At 34.0% G+C, this 20,262-nt stretch overlaps 2 protein-coding genes across 2 annotated transcripts in view; one reads left to right on the forward strand and one right to left on the reverse strand.

Moving 5' to 3' along the window:
* Nucleotides 1-4,033: 4,033 nt before the first annotated feature.
* LOC136271871 (uncharacterized) lies at nucleotides 4,034-11,075 on the reverse strand. The gene is made up of 4 exons (XM_066072437.1): nucleotides 10,820-11,075; nucleotides 10,505-10,625; nucleotides 10,390-10,408; nucleotides 4,034-4,480 (listed from the first exon to the last, which is right to left on the reverse strand). Exons 2-4 carry the CDS (start codon nucleotides 10,534-10,536, stop codon nucleotides 4,034-4,036), a joined length of 498 nt encoding a protein of 165 aa, XP_065928509.1. The 5' UTR covers nucleotides 10,537-10,625; nucleotides 10,820-11,075.
* Nucleotides 11,076-12,792: 1,717 nt separating this feature from the next.
* Nucleotides 12,793-20,262, forward strand: part of LOC105344920 (uncharacterized) — a 31,966-nt gene continuing 24,496 nt past the window's right edge. Inside the window, exons 1-2 of the mRNA XM_011452838.4 lie at nucleotides 12,793-13,293; nucleotides 13,777-13,864. Coding sequence (XP_011451140.3) covers nucleotides 13,009-13,293; nucleotides 13,777-13,864 — 373 coding nt within the window. The 5' untranslated portion in view covers nucleotides 12,793-13,008. The remainder of the gene's footprint in view (nucleotides 13,294-13,776; nucleotides 13,865-20,262) is intronic.

Raw genomic sequence — 20,262 nt, forward strand, 5'->3', positions numbered from 1 at the left:
GTCAGACATAATATATTAATGCTCACTTGTATATTGAAATTTTATACCCTTTGTCATAAAAAAAATATTGATCAATATTACCTAAATTTTATATGAGATGCATGTATATGAAAACTGTAAACAACAATTACATGTGAATATATTATTTTGTAAGATGCCAACGGCTTATACATAATATGTATTTTCCTAATTTAATTCATACACTTTACTGTTTTCGATGCTGTTTTTAAGTGAAAACTGCCTTTCCAGTCGACCAACACGAACGTGAAAGGGGTTATTAATACAATTGTTTTTTAAATGCGGTGCATGACTGAACATGTTAATCTGTGATCAAAGCAAAATAAAACATCAACTGGAGAATAATGTTTAGAATATTCAGATTGAGCGTAGAATAAAAACACTGTATTAATAAGTTGAGTCGATCGGAGTCATGCACAAAAACTTGAAGTCATGCACAAAATGCACGAGAATAAGGAACAGATTGATTTAGGAAATGTTTTTTTGAATGTCAATTGGGTACGTATTTGACTCCATGTAAAATGTGTACTTTCGTCATTTAGATCGGCATATCATGACAAGTTTTTTAAGTTATGTAAAAAGTACAACATGTTTATCATTATCTTGGATTTTTAAATATAACTGGTGTTGCAAATCGATTGTAAAGCATAATGATTTATTACATGTAATTGGCAGAATCGGTTGTCTCTTAACAACTGATGATCGGCCAGTAATCGAATCGGTAACAAATTGTATTAAATTCATTGAAATGGAGCACGAAATTAAATCTGTGATATGCATTTAAAATAAATTAGTCATCTGTGCTATTTACATTTACATTTTAATGCTATTCAGACATATGCTGGGTTTTTTTTTTATTAATAAAGGTGTAACATACAAAATTGGTATCTTTTGCGATAAACATAAAAACCCGTTTTCAACACTTTTCGTTTCAATGAAAATGAAAAATTTATATGTATAGTAACATGAGGTTTTTTTAATCATATTTTTTTATGTGCGAGAAAACATATACAGATATAAAATCATAATGATGTTTGTGTCATATTTAATCCCAATTTTTTTGGATTTTGAAAATCAGCAGACAACAAAATTAACATTGTTCTATATTGTTGTAATTTTTCATTTCTCTCATTTCCAGCAATGTCAAAAGATCTCTATATCACAGAAACAGTGAACTATTTTCCAAAAGAGTTATTGATATAAATGATGGTAATATTCAAAAGTTCTTATGAAGATGACATGGCAGATACAAACATTACAAATCAAAAGTTCTATAACAATATGTGACATTCAGAATTTAAATCCTTCTGGGTTTTTTTTTCATCCTTCCTTGAAATTTAGACAGTGTCATAAATTCACAATATCAAATTAATTCACAATATCAAATCCTTGATATTTTTATATGAAAACATGTGTTAACATATAAAACATTCAATTTCAACATATCTCCTTTTTTTTTTAAAAGTACATGTACTTCAATATCTTGAATCACTTGAAATAAAAATTAACGTTTATATGAATTTGTCCCAATTGTTCTTTCTACAAAATATTATCCATCGCTTGCAAAAATAAGCTAATAAGGTTTTTTTTTTTTTTTTTTTTTTTTTTTTTTTTTGGCATAGGGTCGTAAGGTAGTGACTTGTCGTCCCATGTCCTTGCAAGTTTGATATAGTGGTAGGACTGTTTTAAATTCTTTTTTTAGCTCCATGTTTGTCTCTGCTTCAGTGGCACCACAGTAATAACAGATGTCTCTTCTGTCAGTTGAAGAACGATAATATGCAATCTCCATTGGGCTTCCGCAGTTGATGTTCATTTTTGTTACAAGTTTACCATGCAAGGAGTGCTGTGGTGGTGTCAATGGACTTCCACATGTGAAATCATAATTGGACAAAAGAAGAGCAAGCTGTACTTTTTGTCGCTCTGTTAATTTACTTTTGCCATATATTAATCAAGGTTTGTCGCACTCGATACACATCGTTATATATCTAGCATTTTGTGCTTAAAAACACTTGTTTCACCCTGTAAAAGTGGGTCCTCTGGTACTAAATTTGTAAAATTTTATTGGGCCAGCCCCTTTTTCTTGATTTCTTTGAAAAGGTCTTAAGAATACTAACATTTTTTGTTCTTACACCCATCTAAAATTGTTCTTTTATCTTTCTTTTGATCCTTTTTCCTGGTAGCTGGTACTGCTTCTTCTGGTTTTTTCATCAGTGTAGGTCTGTCAGCCTCTGCTGTCTCCACCACTCCATATGTACTTTCAAAGCTTTTGTAGTGATTTCCATTGACATCAATAACTGGATCAGGTAGCCATTACAATTCGCCTGTGATGGGGAACAACACTCAATGTCATCACACTTTCTGATCTGGAAACTGTAGTGTCTCAGTCTACAGTGAACATCAACCCACTCGTTATATTCCTTAACTTTACTTGTGTGACTTTTTACAAGCTTTGTCTTGTCCATGTTGGGAAACATGACATCAATGTGCCTTGACAAATAGTCAATTTCATTTTCCTGCATTGGGCACATGATCTGGAAAGTTTGATCCTTTAACGCTAGTTTTCTGAATCGATTCTCCATTGTTCTTCGTACGGGCATTATAGAAGCTTCCCATTCTTCTCCAATTTCCTGATGTTTGGATCTGATGCTCTCCATTGATGTGCATTTAGTGTTTTTTCCAGTTCTGTTGACCATTTCTCTCTTGACAAAGCACAGTTCTGAAGCCCTATATTCAATATAGACATGACCCTTTCTGCAGGATTTATCCAGGATTGACCAGGAGCACACCCGGCTGCTACATACAAATCCAAGTACAGTTCTTTAAACAGGCAGATAGCTGATACTTTAACATGTTCAAAGTTGGTTCGATGATCTGTTCCACCATCAATGAATTTAAGAACAACCTTTGGTTTGTCCTGTAGTTTCGGAATTCGTTTAAGTACGGCGTAGCATGCCTCATTGGGTTTGATGACTGAAACCCTGAATCGTTGACTATCACAATGACTTTTCCTCTGTAAAAAGGTTTATCAATGCTTTCTAGCACATCGCATTGCATATATACAGAAAGTGTTAAGCTGCCTTTGTGGTGCAAATCATGGTCAGTAGCAGCAAGTGTAGTACCGATTTCTTCCCACGTACCCCAGTTGACATAGGAAGATCAGGATCTCCGATTTGTACATTGACTTTGTCATCACAAAAAATAGTACACAGTCCTTTCCAAGCTCCACTGCTAATGATCTTTCATATTTAAATAAAGCATTGCAGTAATGGTCGTCAGGGTGAGAAATACGTAATTGATGTCTTTGAATTTTATATTGAACTGGTATTTTTGATGTGAAGGTCATGGCAGCATGAGAGTAAGGATTTCTTGGGCAGAACTGTAAACGTACCAGTGCAGCAGATGGGATGAGTGTGTCATGAGGGCATCGTTCTTTGGTCTGATTATTTAATCTTTACTGGACAAAATCTCTGACATGTGAGAGATACTGTGTCTCCTAACATCTGCCGCTGTGTACTCCTCAATCATTTCTCCCAGCTTTTCAAAGAATAAGTCATACTGCCCTGATGGTCTTCCTGGGTTAAGTTTTATGAGATCAGGTAATAGTCCAGTTTCTCCCAAAAATATCATGCGAATTCTCTGCAGGGTGTGCTTCTTTGGATTCATCTAGTGCGAGTTCTTAATATATGGTATCTAACAGACCTGGTTGGACACAAGCAAAATTTCTCACCTTTGCCTTAAAATTTCTTTTCATTTCTCTGGTGTGGTATTCAGGAAAACTTGGCTTAATTTTCAGAAGGTTAGATGCAATCTGTGAACATTTGTCACTCTCAATTCTGTTACTTTGAACTTTAATCAAACAGTATACTGTAGCAATGCTTCCACCAGGACTGTATTTGAACATGTCAACATTGACAGATAACTGTAAGTTTTCAAACAATCTAAGTCTCTGCATTGAACTTTGATAAGGACTTGATAAATGTTCTCTTTCATCAAATACTGGCTCATTAAAATATGCTTAGGAAACAACTTTGTCAATACGCTTGTATTCTTCACGGATTCCAATCAAGTTTTTCAAAATACACCTGACACTAACATCTTCCGATACCAGACGAACTGGATGGTCTAAATTTTGATTAAACTGAACTTTCTCATTCTGTGTTTTCAAGTATGTGTTGTAAGATAATATACACTCTGAAAAATGTTTTATGTCATGGTAAGCTTGTTCCCATTCAGGTGAACTTCTCATATAAGGCTTACTACACAAAGTCAATAAAATTTCTGAGTGTGTCTTCATCTGTGTAGCTTCAAGGGTTCCAAGTTTCTGTGTCTTTTTCTTTAGGTCATTGTAGTTCTTGAACTTGTCAAATTCTGGTTGGACTCCCAATACTTCTTTCTCCCTTCTGGCTCTGTCATTTATGGTGTCATGTTGGTTTGGTATGTACCACAAGGCATTTGTCAAGACCTAAAAAAAAATTATGATTTTTTACTTTTTTGTATCTTTGCTGTAGCATGCAACAATTGATAAACGGGTAACACACCGATTTTAGAATTAACAAGAGTTAATGCGAAAAGCACCATATTTCAGCAAATGCCAGACATATTTTATAAAGACATTTGACATATTCAACTTCAAAACATCATCTTTGGAGTCATTTTTATACCCCTGCTCCGAAGGAGAGGGGGTATACTGTTTTACCCTTGTATGTCTGTCTGTCCGTCCGTAAATTTCTGTCGCATTTATCTCATTAACTAATAATTGCAGATGCTTGAAACTTTTACACAGTGTTTGATAAGGCATGCCATATGGTGGGATATATTTTTGCACCAATCGGACGTCAACTTCCTGTTAAATGACGACTTTGCTTGTATTTTAACCAAAATTTTGAAACAAATTTTCGTCAAAGATTTCTCAGCAACTATTTATCGCAGATGCTTGAAATTTTTACACAATATTTGTATAGGCATGCCATATCGTGGGATATATATCTGTACCAATCAGACGTCAACTTCCTGTTAAATGACGACTTTGTTTATTTTTAGCAAAACTTTTCAAACAAATTTGATTGCGCCCATGAGAAAAGGGCCTTATGGGTTTTTGTTAAAAACAGAGAAAAGACGTTATAAAGATATGACGTTACGTAAACAAAAATAAATCGGTTGACGGTGCAAAACAGCGCGTTTGTTTTTGTTAATGAACACGTGTTTCAATTGTAAGTCAAATACCCTTACATTTAGTTTCCCTTTGCAATCTCTAAACAGTTAAAACGAATATCTCATATATATACATTTTACATCTTTTCTCATTAACATTCATATCAACCGAATATTTAGATTCCACGCCGGTTTCTTCTATTACGATGATACGAACGAAAGACAGCTCTTGTTCATCATCAAAAGACTCAGAAGATCGAAGATTGATTAAACAAATTGTTTTCCAAGAAAGAATTTGAAGTATTGAGTGGTCTAGTATGAAATATTCCCGTACAGAATTACTTCTTCATGAAAAATAATAATTATTATCATTATTCTCGATTACATGTATCAATTTTAACTAGTTGATCTGCCCCCGTCTGCGTCTGTTTACACACAGCTGCACAGCGTCATTGACTACACCGGCTAACAGCCATAAACAATGCAAGCTGTGTTCAAGCCATTATATGATTTAGAGTTATATCTTACAATTTTGAGCAAGTTATTTTCGACCTGAGGATTGATCTTACAATAAAACAAATCATTACTGACACTTTCACGGAATTTCTATGTGTAAAGTCGAAAAACAAGAGAGATAACCCAACCACATATGCAGAAATTACTAGGAGGCTCCCCGCGGGGAAAATGAATATCAAGAATAATAAGAAATCAATTTACATCTTCAAATATTTTACAATGTTATTTTTACGAGATATAACGATTGGTTATTGATTATTTCAAATTATGCGCTAATGCTACATGTATTGACCGGATAAAAATTGTTTGGGTATTATTTTTTTCAATCAGTATGACATAATTTCTTTAAATTCCAAATATAAAATATTCCATTTCTTTTTTAATTTTAATCGATAAATTAATTTGAATTGAAAAATCTTTTGAATTATGAAATTCTTGGTATAAAAAATAAAATATGATTTTAGCATCATCTTTTTTGGTACTTTAATTTACAATAAAACATTTCGAAGAACTTATTACATTTTTGTACGGACCTATTCAACTGGGAAAAAGCTCCTGGTTGACATGGATATATAGTTTGTACAAGATATAGAACTGTAAATAGCAAAAATAATTACATGAATAAGTGTATTTCAATTATTAAGTACAGTACCGATCAGACCCAACCTAACACCAGAGTAAACCCTAACTAAACCCTGGGTTTACTTTTTAAAAATATGGGTCCACTCGGGGTTTACTTTGGGTTTACTCTGGGTTTAGTTTGGGTTTACTTTGAAATTGCTTTTGAGGTCAACTGTATGCACTGAGGATGAAGCAGACTAGTATTTTATCTTACCATCCTACTGCCTATAATTCCTACCCTTTGTATATTCCGAATACACAGTTAGCGTCTGCTTTCAGGGGTATACGTTTGACTGAGTTTACTCTCTGTGTTCACTCTGGGTTTACTTTGGGTCCACTCTAGTAAACCCAAAGTAAACCCAGAAAGTAAACCCAGGGTTTAGTTGGGGTTTACTTTCTGTTAGGTTGGGTCTGATCGGTACTGTACGTTGCATCTCCAAAATAATAACCTATTTATTGTATTTTATATTACATGTAGATACTTTCAACCTTTAAAATTTCAACCTGGTATCATATTGTGTTGCTTTAAAACAAAATAAAAAAAATAAATGACAGATAATTGGTGTATTGCTTATCTAATTACACTTTACGTGACATTTGCACCATGAGCTCCAAAATATTTATCTGTCGGATAATACATGTATTTCATTTTACAAGGTGAATTTAAATTTATTGTAATTACACATACGTGTATACAGATTTTGAAATTGAATCACTACATTCTATTTTTAGTTGTAATACGTAAATTTATTTACGTGTATCCAATTTTATTCTTATTAATTGTTCCAGGAACTTGATAATCTCTTTCGTGAGCATTTTGGACTTGATACAAATACATGCAGCGGACTGTCGCAGAGCAACAAAAGTACAGACACTTGTAGTTCTGATGATGATGGTGAAGATGAAATAGACATCAACCAAGTTATCAATCAGAGAATATCGCAGCTCCTAGAAAATGACAAGGATGCTATACCCGACGAGGAAAACACAGGAGAAGAAAATCCCGATACAGAGGAAGATTCGAATAGTTTCAAATGCAACTGTTCAAACAATTGTTTTGGAAACTTCAATGCAACAGTTAAACAGATAGGAAGCAAGAAAATAACATCAAAACGCAAATAACGTAAGAGGTTAAGATACGATTATTCATTTCAAGGACAAAATATTTGCAGACAAGCTTTTCTAATTATCAATGACTATACTGAAAGAGTCCTAAAGAATATTAATAGGCATTTGAAGGACATTGAAGCTGTTCCCCGCGAACATCGGAATACAGGGAAAAAGCCTCATCATGCACTGAAATATGAGGGGATTCATAATGCAATAACTTTTATTGTCAATTATGCTGCAGAAGTAGGCATGCCACAACCTGAAGCCCCAAGAGGAAGCGACGGAATCCCTCCTATACTCCTTCCATCATCAGACACGAAGAAAGGTATTCATTAGCGGTACATCGCTTCTTGTCAAGGTACAGATGTTCGTGCGCTGAAGATTTCATCTTTTGAAGAAGCTTGGCTGAAATGTGTGCCCTATATAAGGATAAGCAAACCTCGAGATGATGTTTGCCAACGATGTGAATGTCTTAGAAAGCAGGTCACCGATGCTGTAACTGAATAAGAGAAACTGACCGTGACTGAATTGTTTCACAAACATTTAGAAGATGCAAGGAGAGAACGAAGTCACTACAGAACTTGCGTTGAAAATTCAGTGAAAGAAATGTCGAACTGGGAAGGGGGTGAACTCACCAATGTTCACTATATCTTTGACTTTGCACAACATTTTCAGTTGCCATATCACTCCCGTCAAATGGAGCCCACTTATTTTGTTCCACTAGGAAGAGTACAAGTGTTTGGTGTCAGGATCGATGGGTTGTCCAGACAAATAAATTATGTTATTGATGAAGATTAAACTATAGGTATGTCTCTAAATGTAGATTATTTTCATCAGATAAATAATGTTAGAATTTATTAAACGTTTTGCTTTGTTTGAACGGTGAAGGTTTATTTTTAAGGACAAGACGAAACATCAACAAATGGACCAAATGCTGTCATTAGCATGCTGGACCATGCCCTAACGGAGAATGGATTTGGGGAGCGAAAATGTTTTCTGAATGCTGACAATTGTTCTGGTAAGTTATCGTTACATTGCAAATGACAAGCCATGCAAAATACATGCTGAACATGCAATTCCTTCTTTAACAATGAAGCGGGTTTTTTAATCAAAACAGGCCAAAACAAGAACCAGTACATGCTAGGATATTTATGTTGGCGAGTGATGACGGGTCGGCATGAAGAAATTGAGTATTCCATGCAAATCCCCTGACACACAAGGTAAACCCAGTCGTATCTTATGCCTTTCAAGTATAAAATTGTCATTAAGTCGTTGTTATTGGATTTCTAATTTTCTCATTTTAGATGTCTTGTAGACAGTGGGTTCGCCCACATTCGGAAACTTTTCCGAAGGTCAGATGTTGATTTTGTAGGCCAGTTTCACACCTTGATCAACAAATCAGCAGCTTCAAATGAAGCTGTCTCCTTTCAAAGTGCTGCTTGGAAGTGGAGATTCTGGAAAAGTATTTTGTTCAGTCAATTCCGTGCAGTCAAAGGAATCAGGCGGTTTCATCACTTCAGGGCTACGGCTGATGATCCCTGGACAGTATATTTGAAGGAACGTATTGACGGGGTGGAAAAACCGATGTCAATTAGGAAGAGAGGAGCAACTCCCTTTGATGCCACGGAACTCCCAGAAGAGATTATCCCCCCTGGCCTTACACTTGAGCGGCAGCAATATCTGTACAGGAATGTCCGTCCATACGTTAGACCTGCACACCAGGATGAATTGTGTCCAACGCAAGCAGAGGAGTAGACAATGGATAGACTGTTGTAAATTGACTTAACCAAATGAAGGATTTATAGAACATTGTATTGTTATTTTATTGTTATCTTATTATCTGAATTCATTTTTTTTAAATGTATATATGCTATACCGGTAATAGGATTCACAGAGTACAAGACATATAATCGTCTTTAATTAAATCAAAACATGCCTGTAAATGGTTACAGTTAGTATACATGTACTTGAATTTTGAATATAATTTTCATGGCATATCAAATTTAAATCTACAATAGTAATCACCAAAAATTATAGTACGTAACATTGATGTATATCACATCGAATGTCATGTACATAGTACTTAATTATTAAAAATGAATAATTTTAGATTAATACTTCGAACTATAGCGCTTTATATAAGGAGTAACTGTTTATCGCAGATGCTTGAAATTTTTACACAGTATTTGTATAGGCATGCTATATCGTGAGATTTATTTTTGTTCCAATCGGACGTCAACTTCCTGTTTAATGAGTACTTTGTTTATTTTTTGCCAAAATTTTCAAACAAATTTCCGTCTAAGATTTCTCAGCAACTATTCATCACAGATGCTTGAAATTTTAACACACTATTTGTTTTGGCATGACATATCGTGGGATATATTTTTGTATCAATCGGACGTCAACTTCCTGTTAAATAATGACATTGTTTATTTTTAGCCAAAATTTTCAAACAAATTTTCGTCAGAGATTCCTCAGCAGCTATTTATCGCAGATGCTTGAAAATTTTACAAAGTGTTAGTTAAGGCATGCCATATTGTGGAATATATTTCTGTACCAATCGGATGCCAGCTTTCTGTTTAATGTCGACTTTGCTTATTTTGCATATTCACATCAGAGCGGGGGTATCACTAGTGAGCATTGGCTCACAGATATCTTGTTGTTTCTTTTAAATATCAGAAAAATATAACACAAGCACACAATACCAAGTATTAATGCTATGAATGCTACAACATCAGAGTGAAATATAAAATGATTTATGGTGATACTACTATTTGTATAACGTGCAAGCAGACAATTCTTTATATGAAGACAGGAATAGGCTTATATTAAAGTGATATTAAAGATGAAAGGAAATTGTGTGTACTGAAAGACCACCCAAAGTCAGTGTCACATTTTTAAGTATTGAGAACTATATGCATAGATGAATGATATTAAGATAATTCATACACCACTATATATATATGACTGTACCTGACTTGCTGGATTCTCACTGAAAATATTCAACCATTAAAGTTCATATAAATGAAAAGCTCTTTATCATCAATTTTTGTGTAACTTATATATTTATCTATACATGCATCTTTACCTGAGCAAAGTATTTTCCTTCCACATCTGCATTCAGAAATAGTAAATTTCTCTTCTCCATCCACATGATAACATCATTAAATAACCCATCTTTGCTCGACAAACCATCAGGAACACCAGCGCTAAAAATAGTATAATTAATGTATATTATTTTTTCAATCTGTACCATCTTTTGAATTTAGAAATTCCTGTACCTGGCACACAATGATACACGTCACATGATGTAATGTACAATAAAAAATGTTTTCGAATTTGATGGTTAAATTTTAATTTACATGCATTAAAGACTTAATAGGAGTTTGTTTTATGCACATACCTAGAACGTTTTTTGCTAGGGACTCGAGGTTTGGTTGTCGCACCAGCACTACTAGACATCAATATTTGAAATGCATTTGGGGGGTTTACACCAATCGCCTGGTCCTGTATTTCCTCTTCTGGTTCTTCAACACATTCAAGTTTGACGTATTTTGTGTCGGGGAATGTTCTAAATACAACACCCATAGGTGTCTGGTACAAATCAGATACAATTTCATCATCGAGGGCTGACCAAGGGCCATTTTCTGTCGAGCTTAACGATACAGTCATTTCATGCATATCTTTTACAAATTTATGCTATGCTATGGTATGCGATTTCAATTATATGCTATGAGATTTGTATGCTATGCTATGAGATGTGTATGCTATGCTATGAGAAATTGAAATGAAGGGCTTAATGATATGGTATGCTATGCTATGGTATGCTATGAGATTTGAACAAAAACGCCTCCATACACAGAAGAGTTCCACACATTTCGAAGTCAATTAATAAGAAGCCAAAGTTTACCACAAATCTGTTATGTAAACATTTATTTTTTCAAATAAAAACATTTAAAACCGAGTTAAAAGAATGTTGTATGCTATACTATGGTATGCTATGGTATGATATGACGAATGCGGTTCTATGAGATTGTATGCTATGGTATGAGATTCCAATGCTGTGCTATGAGATTTCAATGCTATGCTATGAGATTTCATTGCTATGCTATGCTATGGTGTATGTTGTAAAAGATATGCTTGAACCGACTGTATGTCTAGTAAGGAGTTTGGACATTCAAACTTTGCCTCGAACATTTCGAATGTTTCTTTACGTCTCACAACGCTGATGATGCGTGTCCCTTCTCTGTGTTTACATTTCTTGCACCAAATGTTAACAACTGAGCATCCTGCCATGCTGATCCGTCATTAATACGCTTGTAAGTTGATCGTAATCACTGTTATTGTATACGTTAACTAAGCGTTTTGAAGACGTCGTTAAGAACAAGAATTAATATTCTGATAAAAACGGATTTTTTATGAAAAAAAATTGAAAATCACAATCAGATAAAAACGGACACCTATAAAAATGGTAGGATCGGCGCATTTTCATAGGTTAGGTCGGGTTACCCGAAACACACAATATTTTTTTTAAGGCTTAATGATATAAAAGAGCGATTAAAATCTCAAATCGATTATTGTTCATGTAAATCGACAACCTTTCCGAATGATCATCAATTAAAAATTGATCATCAAGACAACAATTATTAAATATATTCCCGTCTACACTATGACTTAAAATTTTACAAAATAAACAATCATTTTAAGAGTACCATTGTAAGTAGTATGTGCGTAATTTTACATTTCAAGTCCATTGTCATTCGGCCGAGGAATAACACCAAATGGAAACAATAATAATCGAGCAGTGGAAACATATTTAAGGAGGAATGCCACTAAACAATTCTCACTTGTTTACCATACAGCCGACTGTGTTGTTATATTGACAAAAAGAACATTTATTCTACACAAATCGATATGTTTATTTATAAGTCAGCCCTGACTGATTTGAATAAGTTCATCGTAAACATTTTCTAACTTTCCTTTCTGTGTCCTTTTAATTGCGACAATGGTCAAGAACCACTACTGTCTTATCCAAACATGATGCCGTAATGAGTAAATATAATGAACATTTGATTTTTAATTTGTATCAAACTGCTCATGCACAAACTTCAAAAGACGGAGGTTTGAAAACAATTTTTTAAAAACCTCTTTGACGGTATCAATTAAGTTAAAGCGTACATGATAAATAATTTAATCAAAATACATTAATAGCCCACACATCATGAAAACAAAGGATTACCTTATATGCCAAGTATTGGGTTCATTTTTACGGGATTAAAAGGCTACGTGTTTGTTTAGCGATGAAAGTAATGGGTTTCATCGACTTTTTTCAATTTAGAATTGATATTTGAATGGAAATGATATGTCCCGTTATTTGAACATAAACAATTTGGTCTCGAATTGAAATTGACTGTCAACATGACGAAAACTAGTAAAATTTCATTCATGTTGATGACAAGGACCAATTCGGATACCTTCTTTGCTTGCCAAGTCTTGCTAGAGACATAAGTTGTAGTTATTAATTCTGTTCTTAACATTGTATTTGATTGTACAACATCTATTTACCTCAATGTTAAGCACATTATAACGGAGATGGTTAAAGAGATAGTTTTCGTTGCTTTATTCGTATGCACGGTGCAGTCAAAAACCATGGCGCAAAGTTTTGAAATCGGACAGAAACTACCAACAACTCCTTTCATGGTTTTTAATAGCTTTGGAGTGCAGATGTGTTTATCGGAATGTGAAAAATATGTTATGTGTTCATCTTTAAACTACAATTTGAAGCATTTTGTTTGTGAGTTGAACAGTGGGTGGAAAACCGAATCTCTTTCTTGGATCAGCGATGATGAATACGTCTACCATGAAATACCTCGTCCTGTAAGTGCCTTGTAGTTTTGCTCGTGTATTCATACTATGTATATTATATTTTTTCATAATCACGTTCAGCGTGCGCGTTATATAACGCGACCAAGCTAAGTAAATATTATACGCTTTTACGAATGTTATACGAAAAGAAAACAAAAAAGTATGCAATGGTAATACGGTAATAGTGATGTGCTATTCGGGATATGTATTTCAGCTTAGGGAGATTTCAAAGGAGCCGCTTATACCCTTCCAAGAAACGCAGAACACTGTTTGAAATTCAATATTAAACAAACGCGTCAAGAATGACCCGTTTATGCATTTGCAAAAAGAAAAAAAATGGGAATATTTTGTCATAGTCATTTGTCTTATTCATAACAACAGATCATATTGCTAGTTTTAGACCTTTTCAAGAAGAAATTTTATTTTCTTTTAAAAGGCAGGCGCTGGTATAATCTTTGTTATAATCTGGTGGCTTTTCCTATATTAATTGTCTAGATAAATAAAGTCTGTGGAGCTGAAACCTGCAATGCTGTCTCTCGGTGTGTTCGAACAGCGTTCGACATCTCTGTTTGCGTTCCTGTTGGTAAGATAGTTTTATTATTGTATTTTTGAACTTTTTTATTTTTTGTAAAACTAGATTAAGATGACTATAATGTTGTAGTCATTTTAGACCCTATAGATTTCCTTGAAAAGAAGTGTTCTGTATAAAGATTTAGAAGAAAAAAAACATTCAAATTTAAAATTCAAATCTTTGGAATCTGTCTTTACTAAATAAAAGCTTATTGCTTAAAAATCATTTATAAGAATTTAAGATAGATATGATGGGTGTTTGTTTGACCACCAAACCTCCTTAAAATATGATATTAAAAATTTGAAGGCTTCTATAAAATTATATTATAGCGGTAAAACATTATTTATTTGTAGTCAATTATCACTTTACTGTTCTGAATAAATTTGGCATATTTGCTGAAATAGGATAAAAATCTTTGAAGTCATGAAATTAGCAAGCCACTTGTTGTGCTAAAGGTCTTGCTAAAGAAATTAACTTTACTATATTATTGATATTAATTTTAGCTTTGATGAAATCAATTTACTGGAGATCGAATTTTTTTTATTGTTATGCTTAGACAAAACAGTCTTTAAAAAGCCTCATGCAGATTATAACAAAAAGTATGTACCTACTCTAGGACACTTGTACATGTTGTAGGTTTCACATGTTAAAACAGAGTTAACAACATTATGCTGTTTTAAAAATCATTTAAAGTTGCCTCATGCGCTTTTAATAATGGTCCCCTTGAATTCAGTTGGACAACACTTCGCAACCGTAAATGCCAAATTTATGAGCCATATTAAAAAAGATCAGCTGTCAAACATGAAAAAAAAATTCAATAGATTATGGAGTTGAGTAAGCTATGAGACGTACCTCTAAAAACAGCAAGAATAAAATCATAAAGATCGGCATTTATCAGACCGATCCAGAAAGTGGTTTTATTAAAGGGCATTAAGATAATTCCAATAGATACAGTGTGCTTAATAAATACACATACTTGTCCGTGAAAAAAATATTGAGATCGGCAATTGACAAGAATTTCGTATTTCTCGCGTTCCCTCTTTATTCATGTATCCGTGGAAATACACTGAAACGAAAATACGCCTCTAATGAAGACTTATAATGGACGAATCTCAGACTGGCATCTTTTAACCTTTTGGAAATTAATGGAACCCCCGTGCTCTTTTTCAACATTAGCATCCGGGTACTTTTTATGTTTGCAATGAAAAATCCCGTAGACTGTGTATTAAAACCTGGCGGTATAGAGGGAGAGCTTCAGAACAAAAAAACAAGAGGCCCATGGGGCCACATCGCTCACCTGAGCAACAATGGGCGTTCAAAAGATATTGTGCCATATGGTCCCTCGGTAGAATAACAAAAATAAATATTGTCGTCAAGTATTCGAATTATACACTTATTTTTGCATACACGTAATCTTTGACATTGTACCTTTATGAAATACTATTTTTACCACAATAAGAAAATCCTTCGCAAGATATAAAACTAAACATTTGGTAGGGGTACACTGGTAAGTTGTTAACTTCCTATTCCCTATATTTTCGGTCTACCCCCCCCCCCCACACACACACACACACTTTGTAAAGCGATCAAAATATATGAGAGCATATAGGTACATTTTTTTCATCAACTACATACTAGTTATTGTATTTTTAAAAAAAATATAATAGTTATTGTATTTTATTTTTAAAATCCTACATGTATAGATGTGAAGAAGAAAATTGTACCTCAATGTGCTCAATTTCTCAAATTAAAAACATTCAAAAATTTAATTTGTCTTCTCCATTGTAATTAAATGACTGTTATTTACCTCGCGTACAAACCAGGATAATTTTCCGCTGTGATATTTTCTTATGATAAGCAATAATTACTTTATCCCCGCAACAGAAATGTGTCAGAACTATGGAAACTGTTTTAAATATGTCTTTTTTATTTACTCGTGTCTGAAAAACTATCAAAATTGATGTAGATTTCACATTATTTATTGTATAAAGAGGGGGCCCCAGAGAGTAGATATATACAGAATATCATTCTTTTATTTTGTTTGTACAAGTATTTAACATACTCTAATTCTTATAGAATTTCTAGCGTTCAACCAAAATTTCAGCGTCAATCGTAGAATTATAAGCAAGATACAGAGCTCACAGTTCGCCTAGGTTTGAGTCATATTTTGTTCACATGAGTTTATTACATTCAGCTTAAGATTTTTAACTTGGTATTTCCTATTCAGCATTTAAAATGGAAAAAAAGAATGGCCTAAGATTTTCAATTCTTTTATTCACTCAACACCAGTTCACTGGTATTTGAGGCTCAAAATGAGTTTATACAAATGTACACAAACACAGTCAAAGATCACATGCATAGTAGGAGTAATAATGACGAAACAAGGTTAAGTTTACAATACAATAAGTTGTTAAAGTTGGTTTCTGGAAGAACAGACTTTGAAAATTTTCTTAATAAATATTGACAAATGTTTTACTTTTTTAATCTTTTGTTTTTAAGATCTGTGTACAAACATATAATTGTGAGCAAATCTCTGTATCTTGCTTATAATTCGAAGCTTAAAACTCAAATAATAATATGGTTAGTAAATAGAATTCGTAAACAATTAAACACAAGAGACATGCAGTATAACAAATAAAGAACACAATTTATTTTTTCGAAATGAATCATATATATACATGTATATACCTACATATTTCCATCAGCGATATCAAACTCTATTTAAACTGAATAAACTAGAGAAAATGCCGAACATCTCAACACAACTTATTGCATTAATCTACCATTACGCAAAAGATAATGCCGAATTACCGATACAATGAATTGTATTTCAGTACTCTTTTGATACATCAGATTTTGCTTAATTTGCGCAGGTACACAGTTAACTGTTTGATTTACCGAAGTCTCTGTTTTTTTTGATACGTAAAAATCACGAAATACAGACGATAGTTCCCAGGTTACAAGGCATAAATAATGAAAACGAAACGAAAATCAGAACAAGCTAACACCAACGTCATGTGTGAAAACTGTCAACGCATTGAAATATTTAGCCTCAATTTACTTCACAAAATCGGCACCAATATATCTTGCATGTTTCAAAAATTTCCCTTCATACGCGAACTGTTGTATAACAAGCAAATTCATCATAATCAGATCGACCCTTTTTCGTATAATGTCATGGCTGCTTTAAACAAAGAACCTCGTTTTAGAAGTATGAGTACGAGTCTTGGTAAAATGGGTATGCAAACCCGGGCCGTGGCAAAATAAAAGGCGGGCAGATCGGCAATCGTCAATTCCAAATACGCACTATTTTGCAGCAATATTTACAGCGAATACAAATATACTGGTCCATCAAATATCCTGAAATTTTAATGAGATTGGCAGATTAATAACTGCCAATCTTTTGTTTTGCCCAGGCCAAGTCTTGCCCACCCATTTTACCGGATGCCGAACTCGAAGCTGAAATTCGCCTTTCCTTTATTATTATTTTCGTAATAACTCAGATTTGAAATAGAATAGTAGTATAAGGCGTCTATATAGGGGGGTCAAATGAGTGCACTTTACATCCGTCTATATAGGGGGGTCAAAGGTCAAATCGAAAAATGACGTCATAAAGGTTAAAAATAGTTTTATTGAGGATAAACAACAACAAACAACAGCAATGGGAATCTTACTTGAAATTCAAAATGACAAACAACAAACAACAAATATCAAGAACTATTGAACATCCCTGATTGTTTGAGCCTAATGAGGAAAATCATGGAGATGAAAAGAAGAACAATGTGAAATTGGTGAAGAGAAGATGAACAATGATAAATAACAAGAATGGTAAAGCACAGATGATATGAATGAATACTAGGAGTCCTATGACAAGAAAATACAGGAATTTGATGATAATAATTAGTCATTTGATATGAAATTCAGATATCACTTCCTCTTCATTTTCTTCCATGTGAATTTCAGCTTCATCTTCTTCCATTTTTACCTCAGTTTCCATTTTGTCTTCCATTTTTACCTCAGTTTCCATTTTGTCTTCCATTTTTTCCTCTGTTTGGGGTTTTCTTTCCTCTGGTTGGGGTTTTTCTTCCTCATTTTTGGGTTTATCAGATGACATTTCTCCAGCTGTGGCTCTTGATCTTTGCTTCAGTCTACACACCACAGGTTTGGGTTTATTACCAATGTTGAATTTTGAAATGGTTCCTTTTGTTTCATCTGTGAAAGAGATGTTGAAGTAGTCTTTCTGGTCGAATTTTGCAGCCATAGACCAATTTTCAGTGGTTAGTTCTTTAGGGCCCCGTTGATATAGATGTTGGGTCCAAGTAGGTCTGTTAGTCCCTTGATGTTCATTGGTTTTTTCAATTGGAATTCTCCGTTGATGTTATGAGTTACTCCGTTTTCCACTAAGCAGAATTTGTGACAGTATTCTGATAGCAGAAGTCTCATGGCCTTGAATTTGTCATTTTTGGCTTGTTCTGGTTTGATGTAGAAGCTCCATGTTGCTCTACTGGCATCCGATTTCATCCAATCCATTCTGTTTCCCGGTGGTTTTTCAAATAATGGAACGATGTATTCTGCTGGATCTAGTTTGATATTTGACAGAAATTCTTCCATTTTTGATTTCAGGTTTTCTTTTTTTTCTTCTTCTTCTTTGGCTTTCTGAATTTCTTCTTTGATGTCCTCTAGTTCTTTACTGATGTCTTCTAGTTCTTTTTTGTATCCTTCAAGTATCATTTTGCTTTGTTCTTTAAATTCAGGCAATTCAGTCAGTTTCTTTTTGGTGTCCTCCAGTTCTTTTTTGGTGTCTTCCAGTTCTTTTCTCGTATCGTCTAGTTCATTGGATACTAAGAGTGTCTCGCATTTCAGACTGTTGAATTTGGCCTCTGGATAATGTGGATCCTCAAGCAGGTCTTTTACCTTTTCATCTATGTTTTTGATGTGTTTCCCACTTCCAAAGTTGTCGGTTGTGAAATTGATATGAGGGTTGTCTCTTACTCTTCTACGAAATTGGATATTCAGTTGTTTATTGAAATCTTCGTCTTCCTTTTTTTCTTGTTTTAGACGTTCCACTCTTTCTTTTCCTGTTTCCCATTCTCCCCATGGAGTGGGAATGGAGTATTTCGGACGTTTAGGTAATTCTCCGGTTTTGAAGGGAAAGAATCCACTGTCATTTTGAGGCATTAGTGTAGTGAATCCTATTGGCTTGGGAGGGTTTGAACATGGGCGAGTTGGAAATCTAGCAGCTTTGATTTCTTCTGCTTTTCTAGCTATTTCCATTTCTTCTGCTTTTAGAGCTTCTTCTATTTCCTCTGCTTTTTGAGCTGCCTCCATTTCTTCTTCTTTTTTGTCTGCTTCTCTTTCTTCTGGACTCAATTCAATTCTCTGCCATCTATTTTTGTCATGTTTGCAGGTGTGTACCAATTTGTATCCGAGTTTTCTCATGTCTTTTTTGTAGTCCTCAAATGGTATTGGGGGTCCCACACTTTTGACATTGTATCCCTTTTTTCTGTATTCATCCTTTAGTTTTTCCTGCAATTCTTCGTGCGTTTGTTTTGCTTTTTCTACGTATTTTTCTTGGTACACTTTCCATGCTGTTTCTACGTACTGATCCCATAGGTCATTTTGTTTTAATCGGTAGTTCTCCCAGCAGGTATTTTCAAAATGTTTTAAATCGTTGCTAACCTCTTTTGGCGGAATGCTCTCTCCTTTTTCTTCTGTGACGTCCATTTTTCTGTCTTCATCGCCTGAAGCCATTTCGATTGTGAATGCCTGACCGTTGGTAGATGCTCTCTTTTATGACCTTATTTCTGGAAATTCCAATGACGTCATGGGGATTTCCACTGGGGAGTAAGAGCTTTGGGTTTTTCCAATGACGTCAAATGGGAAATAGAGTTTTGGTTTTTCCAATGACGTCATTGGTTTTTCCTTTTTACCAATTAATCTGTTATAGAAGATATATACCATAGGCTTTCTAAGAATTGATCATTTCTGTTTATCAGGAGAAAAGGAGATGAGTGGGATGAATGTAAAAGAAAGTATTTTAAAAAATCAATTGCTTCTTTTAAGGCACAAAAGAAGAAGAATTCAACAACAATTAAAAGAACTAAAAGAGAAAAGAAGTAGAAAAGAATTAAAACCTAATAAAAAAGAAGTTGTTAAAAATGGCAAAAGAAAAGTTGTATCTGATTTTTATAAGATCAGGCTAGATAGGGGACGCAAGTCTAGAAAATTTAAAGTAAAACAAAATGTTTACACTGTTAATTTTCGTGCTTTGCCTTCAGACAGTAATTTTGTTCGGAGATTATTAAGTCAAATGTTGAAAGAAGTAAAAGAAAGGATGCAGTGTAATCCTAACGATTATTTGCGGTTGAATATTCGGCACCCTTCTCTCGATTCTGATGTTTGGTACGAAT

This window comes from Magallana gigas, chromosome 9 (genome assembly GCF_963853765.1).
Source record: "Magallana gigas chromosome 9, xbMagGiga1.1, whole genome shotgun sequence".
NCBI lineage: Eukaryota > Metazoa > Mollusca > Bivalvia > Ostreida > Ostreidae > Magallana > Magallana gigas.

Bases quoted from the DNA above. Each gene is read 5' to 3' on its own strand.
- LOC136271871 (XM_066072437.1), bottom strand. From the start codon at position 10,536: ATGCAGATGTGGAAGGAAAATACTTTGCTCAG.